Raw genomic sequence first — 18848 nt, 5'->3', positions numbered from 1 at the left:
AGTCATTATTATCCAATCACAAGAGTAAGTAAGTTACAATTTAAGCTTACAGTGGAAAATTCTCAGACCTTTCTTCTTCTTGCTACATCAGCACTTCTTGTTTGCCTGCCATATCTCTCTTTTTGGTAAGGACATGTTTTCTATTTACTTATTCTCTTCTTGAGACTTATTTACTTGGTGAAAAACATGTCTTTGTAGTCACATACCTTTGTCCTACTCCTAAAAATCTCCTTCCAACTCATCTCCAACCTTTGCCTTCTCAGTTACTCAGCGATCACTGTTTCAGCAAAACATCTTGTATTCTATATCAAAACGTGCTTTCATTTCTATCCCATCCCCAGTTTCTACATTCAGAGATCTTTCTGCCAAGCCTACATACCTGTGAAACTTTCTTACCAAACTTTCATCCTCCCCAACAATAGCCTTCATGTTGTTTTGGATATTCTGAACTGAAAACGAACACTGGTTAGCTGACATAGAATAGTAGTGTCTTAGGCCAGCACACAGGGCCCACAGGAGAACCAAGGCCAAGTTGTGTCACTTGTACTGAAGCCAATTTGTGTGTTCATCTTTGGTCCAGAAGGTGTTCACTGGGCTTCCAACCCAGTGGGATTCATGCTTTATGAATTATGGCAGGAAACATGACAAGCACAGAGATTTTTTGTTTTCAAGTTCCACAGCATGCAAGCGTACGTTTTTCATCAAAGCCTCTTGGATGAGATGCTCTGAAATACTACTGATCGAGAAATTCCTGACTCTGTTGGAACCACAACTTGATTACAATTATTTCAAAAATATGAGACGTGGAGTTTTTAAAATTGTGGATTTTTGAGTCCGTGTTTCTGCCTTATTCCTTAAATGTACATGCTATAGTTCTCTTCCTAAGCTGGAGTTGCATTAGTATAAGTACCTTATGAGACTTTCTTCTGAGAGTTTCAATATTTTTGATTATTTAAATTAAGGACTTCTGGTTTGGAAAAAACTACTTGATATTTATTAAATTTGTACATTTATAATATAAACCTGGATGGATATATAATGATAACTCATGTTTCAGGAAGGCATATTTAGGAGCTCCCTCCTCTAAACATGTGCTGATCACTAAACATATTTGTCATTTTGTCTAGCTTCCTGAAAGACATAACATTAATTCTGGAGTTATATACTACAACAGTTCGTGTAACCTAACATTATAGATAGTCAGAAGTGTTTACAGGAAGGGTCACATTTGCATTATGTAAATTGAGGTGTTTACATCCAGCTGCAGAAGTATGTCCTTGTTACAGTGTCTGGTAAAGCAGGTTTATGGAGCTTCTGGTCATTTCTGGTCATTTCTTTGGTCCAGTTTATCACATGCTGAATGGAACTGGTACAAATATTTGGGGGTGGTACTGTGATCTCTATCAGATTGTTTGTTTAAACCCAGAAAATTTTAAATCTGCAACTCTACAAAGAATTACACTGGTCTAACTCAGTGAATGCTGGATTGCAAGGTAAGAGGAGGAATGAATGGCCAGGATAGGGTAGATAGGAATATTTTGAACTGGCTGTTCCACTGTGAAATACCTGTTTGGAACCACACCTTGCTATTAAGTATTTTGAAGTCAACAAGCAGGGAGGGACATAGCAGTAGGTAGGAGAGGTAGAAGAGATGCCAAAGGTGACAGCTATGGAAATAGACTCCATTAGCGTAGGAGATGGGTTGAGATACAAGGCAGTCAAATCTGATTGTCAGAACTGGTTGTTGCAGGAAGGTCCTCAAGATATAAATTTTAGGTAAGGCAAGCCTCAATGATGGATCTTGTCTAAAATCGAGAATGAATGTAAATAATCTTGGAATTGGCTTCAGTGAAGTGATAAATGGTCAAAAGAAGTCCGGACACTACTTTGAAGTCATTTATTTGCAAATTTGTTGTGAGTGTTCCAGGGACTACCAAAATCTGTGCATTGAATTCTCTTGGGAAAGGGAAGCCTAAAACGGGTTACTGATTCAATCTCAGTGTCAAAGATCTCATCACAAGGCTGGGTTTCCCCAAGACTGAGTTCTCCCTTCCTGTGTGGAAGATGGTTGGGAAGATGGCATCACAAGATATTAATTAGAAGGTTTTACTCAGTGCCACTGTGATGTATAACCGGACAGTGGACAAAACAAGTGAGACTGAAGAGGTCCTCAAATTACAATGATACCTGAAATGCATCAAGATTTTCTTTGAACCAAGATGAATTACATTTTCAAGACTGATCTGAGATTAGTCACAAATAGTGTTGGTTACTAGGAAAATATGTACTGCAGAAACAAAAAAACCCACTGTGAATTCCACTGCAACAAATTGTTTTACAGGCTGGCTGTTTGTTTCTCTTTTAGAACAAAAAATTGAAAAACAAACAAAGAAGCAAGAAAAACATACCACGGGATTACAGTGAATGGGACAAGTATGTTAAATCCCTTATATTTCAGTTTTTAATAAATCTTACTTACTTGTTTAACTAGGGAACACAGTTGATGCATTTTGCAGAAATGCAAAATATCAGGCAAGTGTAACACTGATGAAACTTTGGTTTTTCTTAATAAATATTCTGTTAAAATGCAAATAACATGTGTTGCTAACAGCTGAGAACAAATTAGTCTATGCTTTTGTACAAGCTGTGTGAAATATAGTAAGTCAGCAGAAAAATAAATAAAAACTGATTAATTAATTGATGACATTTTTGAAAGCAGTTCTTGGGTTATTTAACATGGACTTATAAATTTGGACTTCTCTATATCTAAAGACATGGTTCTAAATTGAAAACAAAACTGGTGAATACTTACTCCTGCACTGAACCTCACTAACCTCAAAGAATGAGCTTCAGGCAGGTGCATCAGTTTACTCAGATGCAATTACACATAACAGAGGTTTAGCCAGTAACTATTTTTAGAATGGATGGAGCTCTGTTACAAAGACGCTGCGCATCATGTAATGGTGGCATATTACCCTCCCAAGTTACGTGGCAGGTTGGTGCCCATATTGTTGAAAAGCACACACTTGTGTTTTACATGGTAGAAGCTTTACCGTAGTTCCTGAAATTTGGAATATGATGCTGTAGAATCAGAGTGAGGAGGCAGAAGTTTCTAGTGCAGTAGATGGGGAGCTAAATCTAGATATTGTGGGGTTTGGGTAATGAAACTGTACCCCAGAGCCCCTATAAAAGCCCTGTTCTGCATAAGTTTTGCATATCAGTTATTTTCATGCATGTATCTTTCACAAATTGTTGTCTTCCTGCTCAAATGTGAAGGAAGAAAATAGGTTATAAAAATAATTTCTGCAACAATTTATTCTTTCATTGTTTATTCTTTAACCTTGCTACTGTATCTTTCCAAAGTAATCTTGTGCAGATTTTGTTTACACTTTTATGTACAAAGTCTTTAAGTGCTTTAGCATGCTGATAATAATACAGTTTGTGAATTTTCCATAGAGTGTATTTATTTTGGATTATGAGTATACTGAAGCAGAGTTGTTTGAAAGACATTTTCCAATTTAAAGCATATCATGTTTTTAAAATGTTTCGACGATAACTTCAAAACTTTCAAATAATTGTTTAGGCAATTTCTGAACAAAATGTTTGGGTTCTTTTTTTTTTTTTCCAAATACTATTTTTTCAAATATTTATTTGAAATGTGGTTAATTTATAATAATTAGGTAAAAGTAAGCTAGCAAAAGATCAGATTCAAAATGGAGAACAATTAGCCTTATGTGAAAAGGTTTTGAATTGGATAAATTTTCAAAATATTATCTCGATTTCCAAAATAAATTATTCATATTGTCAAGGTTATTGTGAAAGGAAAGGCTATTTTTCATTACGCCCTACACAGAAAAGCAGTAAGAATAATGTTTCTAGTGTAAGAATTTATTATTTTTGTATTTGTTTTACAGTACTAGGGCAGCAGTATTTCTTCGCTATACATTCCTAAATACTGTTTTCAGAAGCTGCTTCAGAGTAGCTTTGCAAGTGCCTGAGACTACTTATCTCAGGTTTACTGTATAAACTGCTTTGAAGCTGTCTCTTAGTTATTTTGGCAAAGGCTGATAGAGATGTTTGATAGGGCTAGGATTGAGCCTGATGATACTGTTTCTTAAATTTTACCATTGTCTTTTTTGGGGGAAGATGTCTTTTTTTTTGAGGAGGTGAGGCAGAGATTTTTGTTAGTCACAGATAAGTGAACACAGCCTGTATATCTTTTCCTTGGGTTTATAATGGAAATACGGTATGCCTTTCTGTCAGCTGAGGAGTCTTGCTATGAAGCACTATTGAATTTGTCATTTTATTAATTAAAGGTTTGATGTGGAAAAGGAATGTTCTAAAATTGATGAAGACTATGAAGAAGGTAACTCAAAAGCAAGATTCTTCAGTAGGCCAAGTCCACCTGTAATTGAAAAGAAAATTGACACAACTGGTAATACCTTAGAAACATAATTTTTCTTTAGTTGTAATAGTGTTGTAGAGTATCAATACGTGTATCAGAGTTAAAGTGCCTTCATTTTTCAGCCCGTAAAGATGCTTAAAGTTGTTAGATCATCAAGTGAGCTTGAAGCCATGTTTGAAAAAAATTTAGTCTTGTTTAATAAACAGTAAGAATGTTTATGTTGTGTTTAGTTGAGAGCACTAGGTAAAGAAGTAAAGCATATATCTGGTATTATCAATGAATGGTAGAGGTAAGTCAACTGCTTTTTTCTTGCACTATGAATTGTATCAGAGTGCCTGTCAGAAGAATTTAATGTTTTATTACAGAAAACGAAATTCAAATTTGTCTTTTAGTTAGCCATGTGCTTTTTTAAAAAATGCAGACTATGAGATTCAAAGTATTTTATCTGAGTGTTTTGATTACATCTGTGCAAGTTGTTAGTTCTTGTTGTGTAGAAATATTTTTTGCTAGGACTGACAAAGAGAGAGAAAATTTTTATTGCTACTCGTGAAAAAGAAAAGGGCAATGAAGCCTTTGCCATTGGTGATTATATGGAAGCAGTGACATATTACACTCGGTGAGTAAATGCTATTGTGTTCTTTTATTTTAATGACTCTTACTTGTGAATGTTGTTTTTAGACCAATGTAATTGAACCAACTTGTTATTGAAGCAACTAGTGAAAATTAAATTATTTTCACAAGGACAAAAGGATTTGACAGAAGAATATTTAAAGCACTGATGCATCGTTATACTAATTTTTATTTATTGGGAAGAGAAGGGGCTAGATAGTGATGGAATACAATCTGCAGGTGTCACAAACTTCTTCAGATTTTTCAGACCACTGAGATTCAAGGGCATGTTTACAAAAATAAAAGGATAAGTAGAGTGTTGAGAAACTAAATAAATTACAAATGTAATTTAACTCTGTGCTTTGAAATGGTAAGGACTTAAAAAAACCCAGAAATCAGAAGTGTCAAAGTTGTCATTTAGAAATTTAGCATCTATGGGAATCTTGGGGTATTAATTACCTGTGTAAACGGAGGGTAATGCTATGACACTACTGTGAGATGAAACGTGAAGATAATTCATGGGCTATGAAAAAAGTATGAGAATGTTAAGGCATTTGTGGTCAGTGCAGATAAGTATGGAGAAAACAATGAATAGAAGTAGTGTGGAGCAGCAATAAAATAAATATTTAACAGATTTATGTTTAGGAAGAATCATTCATATTGTCACTGAAAGAGGCAGGGTTATGAAAATCTACCTGGCGATTGCTGAGATAGATATGTGTGTGTGTCTGTGTGTGTGTGTGTGTGTGCGTGCTTGTGATGATATTCATAGAGCACAAGCTGCTTAACTGAGGCATTTCTTGTGTGATGGGGGTTTTTTTGTTCTTGACTTGCAGCTTTAAGATCTTTCTTGTTTTGTTTGTTTTTTTTACACAAACATAAAAAAAGTCTATAGCTGTATTTCATATACAATAAATAAAATACAAATACATAATATAAAAATAAGTCAAAATGTCTGCTTTTGGAACATAAATAAGGTACTAATTACTAAGGATAGGCAGAATCCTTTCTAATGGAGAGTTTTTCCATTTTTGATCCCCATGGGGCACTGTATGCCTTCTGAAATGTATGATATTGACAGCATGCTGTTCTAACTGGTCACTTTTCTAATCCTATCTGAAATCTGTTTCCTTAGAGTTACGACTATTTAAGTAAAATATTTTGGAGTGAATTGTTAATAATCTGAAGGGATTATCTGTATATGGCTAAAATGGAAAACATAGAGTCTGACCTCTTATTCTTACCCATTGGCTCTCTTGACTGGCTTGTCAGTCTCTTGCTTGTTCCAAAACAAACCTTCACGCATTTAATCACTGCTTAGGCTAGAATGTATCTTTACTTCTTCCTCACCCTCCTAGCCTTTCTAAAGAGCATGCACAGATTATCCCACCATATCCGTTTTCCCACTGGGATCATAGCTGCAGAGACCTTTTATTCTTTTTTTGTTTCCCATGTGTTGCTCATTTGTGGACAAGCATTTGAGATTGTTCTCAATCATGTTTTTCTCACAAGGAAAGTGTGAGTATGTTGCAGTGTGCTGTCTCCCTTGCACTTCCATTGCTAATCTTCCCAGTGAACACATCTTAGGGTCCTTGCAACATTAGCGATGTTGTTGGCAAAAATTCCCTTACACCATTTTGTTGTGTGCATCCTAGCTGTCCTTATTCCTCAGAGATGATCATGTTGTAACAGAAGCTAAAGCCCTACCTACAATACCAGCCCTGCAGCCAGACATTGACCTGGACAGTTCATCCACTGGTACCTGAGTCTTTCCATTTTACAAGCAAGATCAGGGAGAATCCCATGTGTTCCCACCTCCCATGCTCTTCATCATAACCCCCAGAGCTGTGTAGTTGCTCTTTATACTCTCAAAGGTTTCATTTGTTGGAGTCTACGTGGATGGCAGGAAGAGGTAGTAGTCTAAGTGACAGATGAGCCACAGCATCTTCTCTGCAACATCTCAGGTCTAAGCCCTGGCAAGCAACAGGCCTCTGAAGACAGTAAATCTAGTTGGTGGATAGGTTACCTGTGGTCTCACAGGAGGGAGTCTCTAACCACTACTGGGGTTAGAATACCAGTATTAATACTGTTATAGTACCTTTATCAGCTTCCAGTAGTGATGTGTTTCTAGATTCAAGTTTTCTGACCGTGAGTCTAATATGGTCAATATTCCCTTTGTTTAGGAGTATATCAGTAATACCAACTGCAGCTGTGTATAATAACAAAGCTCAAGCAGAAATCAAACTGCAGGACTGGGACAGTGCTTTGCAGGATTGTGAGATGGTACTAGATATGGAACCTGGCAACATAAAAGGTGAAGTAGAAAATAAAATTGCTCATCAATGTATTATTTTATCTCTAGCAAATAAAATGGTACATGTTGTTAGTTGACTTAACTGAGCTTTAGGTCTAAGTACAAATAAGGAAACAGCGTAGCTCCCCAAAGCAATTTTAATGGTTCTTTTTTGAGGGTTAGTGAAGTTTTATGCAGTTCATCCTGTTGATCTGTAATGGGAATTCTTATGTGGCAACATGTTCTTCATATGATAACTACAAGCCCTCTTGTATATGTACAGTGCAGTGTTTCCATATTACCCACAATGAATTACAAATTAATTTAAAAGTGATGTGAAAGCAATCAAAGTTGCTGATTTATTCCTTTCTGAATGTAGCTAACTGTATTTGCATGGGTGGAGGGGGGAAAATTTAAAAACTATGAAAAGGTGCTTCACAATTCATGACTGCTGCCTCAAAAGACATCATGTGAAATTGCATCATTAAAAATTATCAAGGGAACAGTTATTACTAATATAGAAGTAAGTGCAGAATTTTTAAAACTTCATAACTACACTTAATATGTCTAGAAAAAATAGTGTACTTTTATTCACTTTATACTTTAAATACATAAATAATACACTTCGTTCTTTTGTAGCTTTAATGCGCCGTGCCACTGTACACAGTCATCTGCAGAATTACCAGACAGCTATAGAGGATCTGAATAAAGTGTTGTCTGTTGAACCAGAAAGCTCTATAGCTAAGGTAAAGATCAGTGACTTGAATATGGCTAGAAAGAGATGGTATGCAGTTGTAGCATAAAGTGAGTACAGTTTATGTTGTTTGATAGAACTATGAGTTTTGAGGACACACTCGATCTGCTGTGCCATTGACCAGTTTCCCAAGACCACTTGTGGTGGAAATAAGTTACTTGAATGTGGCCAGATCTTCTGTTCAGGAGACAGTGAGGAAAAGTCTTCTCTATTAATGTAATTTAGGTGCCTAAAACATTTTCTGCTGAACATGCTTACAGTATTAGTGTCTTAGCTGATCAAAGATATATGGAAATTTCTCTTGAAAAGATCCATTGAGACAGGTGCTTTTAAGTTTGAATACATAATGAAAAGAAAAATTCAATAGAGATTCCAGGCTTTTTTTTTGTTGTAGTGGTAAAGTTAACCCAGAAGGCGAGGAGCTCGTTTCTGTCCTCGTTTCAGTATGGTGTTACAAATCCTCATTTCTCATCTCCAGGGTAGAATGAAAAACCTTCCATGCCTTCTGATAAATCTGGACCCTTCATAACCAATTTTGGATCAAAGAAAGCCAGATGCTTTCTTTGAAAATTAAGGTCAGGATGTGGTCCTTGTACTACTTCAGCTGTTTAGGAGAGGACTGGTTTATATCCTTTCATTGGTATCTTAGGGGTGTTTTGCAGGTTAGAACAGTCCTTGCATTTGGACTCTGCATGTCCTGAGAATCTTCAGTACTGGGCAGTTTCGGTAGTAAATTGCTCTTTTTGTTAATTATGAATCCATCATACTACTACCCTCCCAATTTTTTTACATATGGCTTCTGGATGCTGTGCAATTGTCTCACCCTCTGAAATCTGTCCAGCTCTTGTTGGTGGCATACTGTAAGCTGCTAGCAGTTTGCTCATTGCTGCTTCTTCCCATGGAGTTACTTGATCACTGCTATTGCTTGAACCAGTGAAAGTGGTACAAGTCTCTTGTGTCAAATTCACCGTATACAGCATTTATCCCTTTTAGGGTGTTCCTGGAGCTAAGTTCCTGAGTTTCACATCAGCCAAGGACTTACATGTCTCAAGATTTGAGTTCTAAAAGAGATTTTGGTCTATTTTTTTTTTTTCTGTTTATAAGACTGAATCACTAAATAGCTTGTCAGTCTGTGATGGCAAACTCCACAAAAGTCTTTGTGAAAAGATGTATCAAATAGGCTGTGCTGAGACTTCTTAAAATACCAGACATAAACAGTCACTCATTTTGAGTAGACTGTTCCATTAATTGCTTTGCTGAGCAGTGCTTTTGTAGCTGAAAGCAGATGTCTGTACTTTGTCCTTATCCATGCCAGCTATTATGCCTTAGCTGGCACATCTAGAAATGACAAGTGCTTGGCAGGGCATTTTTTCAAGTTTCTCATTGCTTGGAGGATCCTCGAAACCCTCTTGAGCTAAATACGAATGTATGGAACATACACAGAGTGCATGTTTATATCCAGAATCACTAATATAAAAGTGAATCGGTTGTCAGTAACTGGAATTCTTCAAGGTACTTTGTCCATGTGAATCTTTGCTTGATCCTGTTCTTACCTGCTTCTTGAGACAGGAAGTACTGAGATAGCACTTCCTTGCACAGCATGGAATTACATTCAGAATAGCACATAATGTTGGGTGTGTCTTACTCTAACAGTGTAAAGTGGTTTAGTGGTTTATGAGTTACAGTGATAGTGCTGGGTTAACAGTTGGACTTGATCTTAAAGGTCTCTTCCAACCTTGACAATTCTAATTGCAGTTAAAGGGTGTTTTTTGAGTAATGGAAAAATGTAATGGAATGAGAAACTGTTTGATCATCGAATTGCAGCTCTTACAAGAGGAGCAAACCTTATCATTATTCAACTGTGTCCTGCTGCTGCACTGTTAAGAGACTGTTCTGGTTAAGAGACTGTAACTGGTTCTCTCAGTTATATTTCTCCATCAGATGTCCATTTGACATCAGATTCTCAGTAGCATAAATTTTGATTCTGATTTTAGGCTTTTTTGGAGATTCTCTAGAGAGCCCATTTTCCACATCTCTTCTTAGTAGACCATGCCAGATCTCACAATCATAAATCTACTTTTTTTCCTTTCTTTTTTTTTTTTTTTGCTTAAGTAGTGCATTCAAGAAAGTATTTATTTATTTATTTATGTGATATCTTCACACAAAGATGTGAAGATATCTTATATCTATCTTTGTAAGAGATAGAAATTGACCATTAATCTTGGTTTGATGCTGACTCTTGGAAAATTCACATTTATTTACCCTCTTTTTATATCGGCAACATTTATCTTGATAGTTCTTCAGGATCTTACATGGATTATTTAACAGAATGTATTTGCTGTACATAAATTGTAATTTATATACGTAACAAATACTGCTGTTTTTTTCCTCTATTATAGAAAAGTCTGCTAGAGATTGAAAAGAAACTGAGAGGTTTAGAGCCTGTATCTGAGCCTCAAGGCAAAGGAAAAAGAATACTTATTCAAGAGCTGGATGATTCAGAAAATGGCGAAGAAGGAAGGGAAAATACAGAAGAATGTGAAAGACGTGGTGGAGATAAAAGTAATGTCATATTATTTCCTATTTTATGTCCTGATGAAAAAATTGTTGTCTTTGAGATTGCAATATTTATTCACAAAATTCATCCATATTTTCTTGCAAAGAATTTTGTCTGTTTGAAGACTAAAATTACACTGACTACTTAAAGTAGATCTGAGTGTGAAATCTAGAATCCAGTTTTATTACACATCTTTGTAATTCTTTCTAGAATGGGCATAACAGAGGCAAATGGAAAATGCTGCTATAAATCACCTACATTCCTGTGCTCTGTGTAATTTTATACCTGTCCTTTGATGTGAACCCGGTTAAAATTTTCTTCTGGTGTTAGTGAACATTTTCTGTTCCTGAGATCTTTCTCACACACAGCTTTCCTGCCTTCCTACTAGCATATTTTTCTTCTGCATTTTTCTTCCCGTGCTTGCATCAAAGGGTGTAAAAATGGTCAAGTGTAATTTGTCAACATCTGTAATTTTTGTTGTTGTTTGTTTTGGAAACTGTCATTCTTTTTTTTTTTTTTAATTGTAAGAGGTCATCTCTGTGCTCTGAAAGTTTCTATTAGAGGTAAACAACATGTAATTCTTGTACTGTATGTAGTTTACAAGCAGTTGAAGTGTATCTCCCATTCCTGGATTAGTGTGTGACTAAATGCAAGGCTGCTGAGATGAAGCCACTGGCATAATCAGAATCCATGGCTTGCAGGAGGAAGTCGGCAGCAGGGGCTATGAAGGCTTGCATTGGCAGGTTGCTTTTAGATTCAGCTGTGTGGCTGGCCTCCAGCCTGCAACAGAATAACATCCTGAGGCTGAGTTCACCCTTCTCTTTTCTGTTGGTTATGTTGGTTCTTTAAGGTGTCATGGCATGACAGCTGTGATTTTTATGTTTTGTGTGTTTTATCTTGAAACTAAATCAGTCTGTGGGTTCTGCAGCTTAATTGTGAATGTTGGACTGTACATGTGTGATACAATAATGCATTATTGGCACAAAATTAGGGAAAACAACATTTTTCCAAATCAGTTGGTGTGTACCAAATCTCCTTACCTAAAACCTTGGAAGAAAGGGTGTATCATGTCCCTGGCCTTAAATGTCAGTTAATTTGGGGTTGTTTTCTATTGTGAGCATTCAGATGACTATGTGCCTTCTAGCTCCATAGGAAGACATCCATTCTGTTGATGAAAGGTTAGGCTTTTAAACATAAGGAAGATTGTCAACTGATGCCAATGGCAAATGTGTTCCTGTGATATACATAAATATTTCTGAGATTTAAGTGGCAAGCAGTTTCATAGATTACTCTGTGTTTTCTTGTACAACTGGAAACAAATATGAATTCAGTTCAGTAAATGAATGAAAACATACTGTCAGCCTAAGTAGACTAAATGTCTAGTCCTGTAGTCATAGACAGTCCAGTAGTCCATGTAGTCCTGTCATGTAGTCACGTTTTTTTCACATTCTGGTTGGTAAGCCTAATGCATTCCTACTAAATTTACAATTTAGAGATTGGAAAAAAAAATAAAAATATTGTTTGTTTTCTTTAGCTCTGAAGAGTTGATTTTTGAACTTTGAGCAAAACAGTCTAAATAGAGTGTAGTCTCTCTTCATCTTCTATTTAACTGAAAGCAAAAGTAAATAGAACCCTTTATGTGCCCATAGAAATGGAAAATTGCTTGCATCCTAGAGACTCTAAAAAGCAGTATTCAGATACTGTAAAACCTAAAAATCATGTATGTACTTGAAAAAGCACCTGGTATTTTGACATGTTTCTAGTAGTTATAACCTCAAGTGATAAATACAGTGTAAAGATAAATTGATATATTTTAAATATCCCCTTTTAATCAAGAAAAATTTGTTGAGTTGTCTGGTATTTACTTGGTCTATTGCAATATTAAAGAATATTATATATGATATTAAACAATCCCCAAACTTCAAATATTCCTGTTATTCAGTGATTTTTTTTTTTTTTTTAGCTTTATGATGGTCCTTCAATTTTAAGTTTGTTATTTTAGTAATAACATAAATTAAAATTCTTTCTAGTGTGTATTTGTTGTCATTCTGGTCAAAATTATGTCCATACTTTTCAGTACCTTTCTTTAAGTTCTCCTTGGAATTTATAATGTGTCTTGCATTTTTTTTTCCCCTTAAGAAAAGTTCAGAAGTGTTGGTATTTTTTTTTAGCCCAGAATACTGCTTTTGTGAATACATTTCTTCGTAGATACAGGAACATTGTTTATAAACACTGAAACTAAAAGACAGTGAGAATTATATTTGAGAAGTATAGCTGTACAATTTTTTGCATGCTGTTTACTCAGACATGAAATATTTAACTAATTAGCATTACCCAGCAGCTAAGCAAGGTAACTATCAGTATTCTTATTGTCGGGGGGGACTCCAGACTCCAAATGCTATAAATGTTTCCTGTTTAGTCTGGGGCTGGTTCTGTGCACCTCATCTTTAGGAAATTTCCTCCTGTATTCAGGAAGTAATATGCACATTCACATCACATGTGCCTGCCTTGCTTTTTCTTTGTGTCTAGAAGATGCTCTTTGAGAGTGTTTTGCTGTGTTTTCTAAAAGCTCGTCCTATCACCTGTTCATCTGTGACATTTAAATTTTTTTTTCTGTTTTGGTGTATGTACAATGAAAGCATTTTAGCATGTATTTTAAGGAAGTTGTTAATATACTGCTGTCTTCATTCATCTGCCCAGCATGCCTTTTACCACCATTCTCCCTAGCAAATAGACTTTAAACCTTCTTGGCATATTTGGCACCACCAATTGGATGGGTGGATGGATGTCTCAAATATAAATAATTTAAGTTTTACAAAAATGTCTGTGTGGGTAGATTTAGCCTATTGTTGTTCCCACTGTGGAGTATGAACTTACTATTAAACATGGTATTTCAAAACAGGGACTACAGCTAGGTAGGAGGCACTAGAGCATCAATTGTTTCTACAAGTCTTACGCTTTCTCATCCTGTTCAGTTTGATTTCAGTAACATTTTGTGTGTTTAAAAAAAATTATTTCTTTCATTTGGAACCATCTGGAGTTCATCCGTATTGAGTCAGCTTCAGATGTTTAGTTAAAGTCAATTGAAAGTATCACTCCAATATATGAAAAAATTCTATTGGACAGATAAATACATCAAGTGAAGGGAAGAGGAAGAGAGCATTTTAGTAGTACCAAAAGACAAGTTGTCCTTCTGTGACTAGTAGTATCGAGAGTCAGGCTCTGCAGAAATCTGTATTTGAATAGTGTGGTGCTAATCTGGTAGGAATTCAGCAGAATAAGGAAGACAGAGATGTTATTATCTAATATCCTTATTCTGTGATTTTTCCTAAATAAATTTGTAATAAATAAACATGAAAGTTGAATGATCACAAGTATGCATAAAAGGATTTTTGACATGTCTAAATGAAATCTTCTTGAGAAGGATTTATAAGCTTTTGTCCTGCCTATTCTATGTTATATTTGAGGAGAGTTTTGTATAACATTACTGGTTTTTTCGCTTGTGATCTTATTTTAACATGCAAGCATTTTGATTTGGTCATGGAAAATCAAAGTGTCCGTGTTGTAATAGGTTGTATTTAAAGAGTTAATTTCAAGGTGAGCCCTGTACCATTCTGACACCGCAGGACAGGGGTTCCCATGTGCCCAGCAAGGAGAAATGAGGCTTCACAGTAACCCCTTCTCAATAACAATTGAAAGTTACTTGTAAGTAGGAATTCTTCTGTGTCCTTAGCAGTGTTTTCTGAGGCAGATAAGCCCCCCTAGCGTTAGGATGCAGCAGGCTTTGGTCGGTGTCTCTCTGCAGCACCCCCCTGTCGCAGCAGGCCGATAGTTCGCTCTGATGATGCGTCTCTAACCCCGCTCATTAACGCCCTTGCAGCCTCCGCCGCGGCAGCGGCAGCGCGGGCGGCAGCCGGGGAGCCCGCGATGGGCAACGCGCACAGAAAGTCCCACGGCAAAGGCGGCAGCAAGGCGCAGGACAGAGAGACGCACAGGCAGAAGGACTCCGATGAGAGCAGATCAAAAAAAGGCGCATCAGAGAAGAAATCAGGAAAGCATTTGTCAGACCGTGAAGGTGAAGTTAATGGCTATTTACGCAGTGATGAGAAGAGTGAAAGCCCCGAAGCTGAGGAGATCTCCAAACCACATAGAGAAGGGTCTCAGTCGGCTGGTGGTGGCAGTTCCACTTCACTTCCTCTTACTGCAGCAAAACTAAAAAGTGAAGGAAATGAGTTATTTAAGAGTGGACAGTTTGGAGAAGCTGTGCTTAAATACTCGGAAGCAATTGAATATGTCATTGGTCTAGGTGAGTGTAATACCTTATAGTTAAATCTAGAACTGTTTAGATGATTTAAAGGAGCTACAAGTGAACAAATTTAGCCTGCCCCTGGATTTTTGACAGGAGTTACTGTGCAGTAAATCTTTCATCATTTCAGTAGACAGCAATTCACGTGACAGAAAACATTGGACAATGAGTGAAATAATGTTTCAATTTTCTTGCGGTAGAGCTGTCAGCATTTATTTATGTTTGAATACGTAGATACTCCAGACACGATAAAAGAAAACTCTTTACTGCTTTGCAGTGTTGCAAACTGCATCACTGCAGAGCAACTTGGAGCATGCGAGTCTTTAATTCTTGAGCCTAATTTCAGTAACACAATTTGATTTTAATTGTGACTTCTTTTAGGAGAACAAAGTCCAGACGATTTAAGTATCCTGTACTCAAACAGAGCAGCATGTTACCTCAAAGAAGGGAACTGCAGTGACTGCATTCAGGATTGTAACAGGTAAATTGGAACCTCCCATGTGGAACAACAACATTCCTGGTGATGATTAAACATTTTAACTGATACAATGCTAGTGCTGTTTGACTCAGAACAGTATCAATAAAGTCTGATTCCCTGTCTAAATGACAGATACCTTTGTTACATAAACAGTCACATGGAAACTAGGAAAGGAACAACTTTTAAGTTACTGTCTTACTGTGTAAGGGCAGTTTTTAAGCTTATTGTGTACACAGAAATGCATAGCGGGATTAAAATCGTTAATATAAAAGCAGATTGACAGTGGTGTTCTGCAGTAACTTATATGTAAAAGCTTTGTTAAGCCAGATGCTTATCACAGTATTGGAAATTGCTTTTGAGCACATGTATGGTGTGTGTGTGTTCTCTGTGTTTGGTTTGTTGTTTTGGTTTGGGGTTTTTTTAATATATACTTGACACAGTTATAAACGGTAATTACAGCTGTTAAGGAATTGAACTAAAATCCTTCCTGCTTATTGTGGCTTTTAAGGATGCAGGAGTTAGAGAAGATCAGACACCATCAATAACTTCCAAACATTGTGTCCCACTAAATGATTACTGTATTTTTGATGTTTTGGGGTTTTTTAATATTTCCATAGATTGAGTTTGTAATGCTGAGGCTTAAGGTGCAAAAAAGTATTTTAAAATAATTAGAAATCATATTAATTAATCAGTTGAGATTTTTGTACAGCAGGACTCAACTATTAAAAAAGCCCTCCAAAACTAAAAATAAAATATGGATGTACCTTTGTAATACAAAGGTACAAAACATTTAACTTGCTGTATGTATTCTACCTGACAGAGTAAGTTTCCTAAAAAAATTACTTACTAGCAGTATTTTGTTAAAATAGATGAAGGATCACAGACAGCTGGCTGAGATGGCATATTTAAGAGCAATCACGTTTTTCTATTCAGGAAGTGCGAAGATCGTAAGATTTCAGCTGAAATCAGTAATACAAAGGTTTTAGGTTTTGTATTCTTACCAATTAGAAGCTTTTTTTCTTACTACTTAATGATGCTGTCCTTAATGTCATGCATATTTCCTGGATGCACAAGGACCCATGATGCTTAGCAGTAGAAATAATACAGAGGTAGAAATAATATAGAGACTGGGAAGCAGAACTGCAAATATGCAAACACACATAAATTAGGCAATGTCAAATAAATCTTCACTAGGCAACACAATATAATAGATGATCTACAAATAGGTTACTTGATTTCAAAGTAAAAAATTATGTAGGGTTATATTAGGAGAAACCTTCTCCCCATGAACAGTGCTTGGCATTGCAAGAGCTTGCCCAGAGATGCTGGGCAGAGATTCCCTTGGAGGTTTTCAAGGCCCAGCTGTATCAAGCCCCAAGCAACCTTGTCTGATCTTGGAGCTGACCATCCATACCTGTAGCAGAAAGTTGAGACATCTCGGTCTGGATTGCTTTATGACTTCATGAAATCAAATTGTCTAGACTAACCTTAATTTCACTCTTTCAAAAGTTTATCTCTCTTTAGCAAGAATCATTGAAAAAAGGTAGTTGTTGAGAAATAAAGCCTTTGTGAACTGCTTCGTATTGCTGGAAAAGTGCATGGTGTTTGGAAGGAGTTCTGATTGCACAAGGTTGATCTCGGTGTTGACCAGGCAGACAATCAGAAGTGTAAACAGACAAAAGGCAGGCAAAAACCTAAAGTCCAAAGAAAGACAGGTGTATATTCGTGTCCTACTCAATGGGGTTTTTGAGTGCATACTTTCATTTAAGGAAGAAGAGCTGAAAGTCACGTAAGCAAAAGCACCATACACTTGAAATCCTTGTAGATCTAGGCATGACTTAAGAAAAATAGCTTTTGCTCTTAAGCAGGTGCCATTACCTTAATCATATCTTGGCAATGAGAGCAGTTTTCCAGATGGAAGATAGGGTTTTGAGTAGAGTAAGCTGTAGTGAAAACACTAACGATTTCAAAACTGGGTATAATGTAGGGTGTTAATATGAACCACTTAGACCCATTTTCCTGAGTTACTTTACTAGTGCCATCTGAAATCACAGAGTTACATATAGTTGTGTATATTATAAAATAGTTTTATTATTCTTATTTCAGTTACTCTTTTTCAATCCTGCATTTTTCTTTTTGTTTTCTTCAGAGCTCTGGAGCTTCAGCCATTTTCCCTTAAGCCTCTTCTACGCCGAGCAATGGCAAATGAGTCAGTGGAGCGGTATCGACAGGCATACATTGATTATAAAACAGTCCTACAAATAGACAGCAGCATCCAGGCAGCAAATGATAGTGCTAACAGGTAACTCCACACAGAAATTTTCTGATAAAAAATAGAAATAGAAAATAGAAAAGTAGAATTCAAATTTGTTTGTTTTATATGCTCCCTCTATTCTGTACCCTCAGAGTTGTTGCACAACTAGTACATTATAGCTAGAGGATTGGCTGTTCATTTAGTTGTGTTCCCATAATTTCAGTTTTTGTCTCCTGGCAGTGAGTCCCTTTGCTGTTTTTTTTTCAAAAAGGTAATATTGCAAATGTTTTAAGGTTGGGGTTTTTTTTACTAGTGCTTCTACTTGTTCTCTTTCCTAACTTCTATTTTATACTATATAAAGTACTAGTTTAAGGTCCATGCCTTTTCTCTGACATCCCGTTTCCTTTTCATATTAACAATCTTTCTGTGGCAGTTGGACATTTATGTTAAGTGTGGATCCTTCTGCATGCTGCAGTTGTGGAAATACTGAAGTAGCTTAATACAGTGGTTGGCTGCAAAGCTTAGAGATGTAAAAAATATAATTGAATATTATTTTCAAGTATTAATACTTAAAACATTAATTTTTGCTGCCAAGAGAAGATGTTTGAATTTCTCTAATCATATTTTAATACTATAAAGTTGAAAACAGAACAGCCATTAATCACTGAGAAGGAATCCACATGTGTAACTCTTACAGTGGAATCTAGTATGGTTTTTTTCTTCCTAAGGGAAGGCCATGAGCACTTGCATTATTCATTAAAAAGTCCATAATATCTTTCTTTAAATTCTGCTTATTTGACCAGAGGAAATTGTGACACTTCATCATCTCTTAGAAGTCCTATTTTTTTGATAACACAACAAATCATTAGTGATCTTCTGTATCTGTGGTGATAATAGAGCACTTGGATTGGTGGAAAAGCTGCTTTTTCTGGTACCTGTGTAATTATTACACTTTTTAAAAATCTTGTTGGCTTATTTTATCTGCAGATAATTCTTTTCGTATTTCTCCTTGACTTGGAACTTGCTTAGTAATAAGCTTATTTCCCTTTTCCCCTTAACACTCTTCCTTTTCTCCTCTCTAGGCCTTCCTTATGTTTTTAGCTTCACTGCTCATTACTCTTTCCTCCCTGGCAACCCATCACCTTATTTCAGCTGCTTCTTCCTTCTTCTCTTCTGCTGGTAATTCATTTTT

General features: G+C 36.2%; 1 protein-coding gene across 1 annotated transcript in view; it reads left to right on the top strand.

Annotated features, from left to right (window-relative positions):
* Nucleotides 1-18848, top strand: part of SPAG1 (sperm associated antigen 1) — a 38842-nt gene that overhangs the window by 5456 nt on the left and 14538 nt on the right. Inside the window, 9 exon segments of the mRNA XM_017730348.1 lie at nt 2366-2433; nt 4317-4435; nt 4916-5021; nt 7198-7328; nt 7947-8053; nt 10461-10623; nt 14499-14924; nt 15306-15405; nt 17552-17704. Of these exon segments, the coding sequence (XP_017585837.1) occupies nt 2366-2433; nt 4317-4435; nt 4916-5021; nt 7198-7328; nt 7947-8053; nt 10461-10623; nt 14499-14924; nt 15306-15405; nt 17552-17704 (1373 nt within the window).

Source organism: Corvus brachyrhynchos, unplaced genomic scaffold (genome assembly GCF_000691975.1).
Source record: "Corvus brachyrhynchos isolate BGI_N302 unplaced genomic scaffold, ASM69197v1 scaffold302, whole genome shotgun sequence".
NCBI classification, from domain to species: Eukaryota; Metazoa; Chordata; class Aves; order Passeriformes; family Corvidae; genus Corvus; species Corvus brachyrhynchos.
This window is presented reverse-complemented; position numbering and strand designations above follow the sequence as displayed.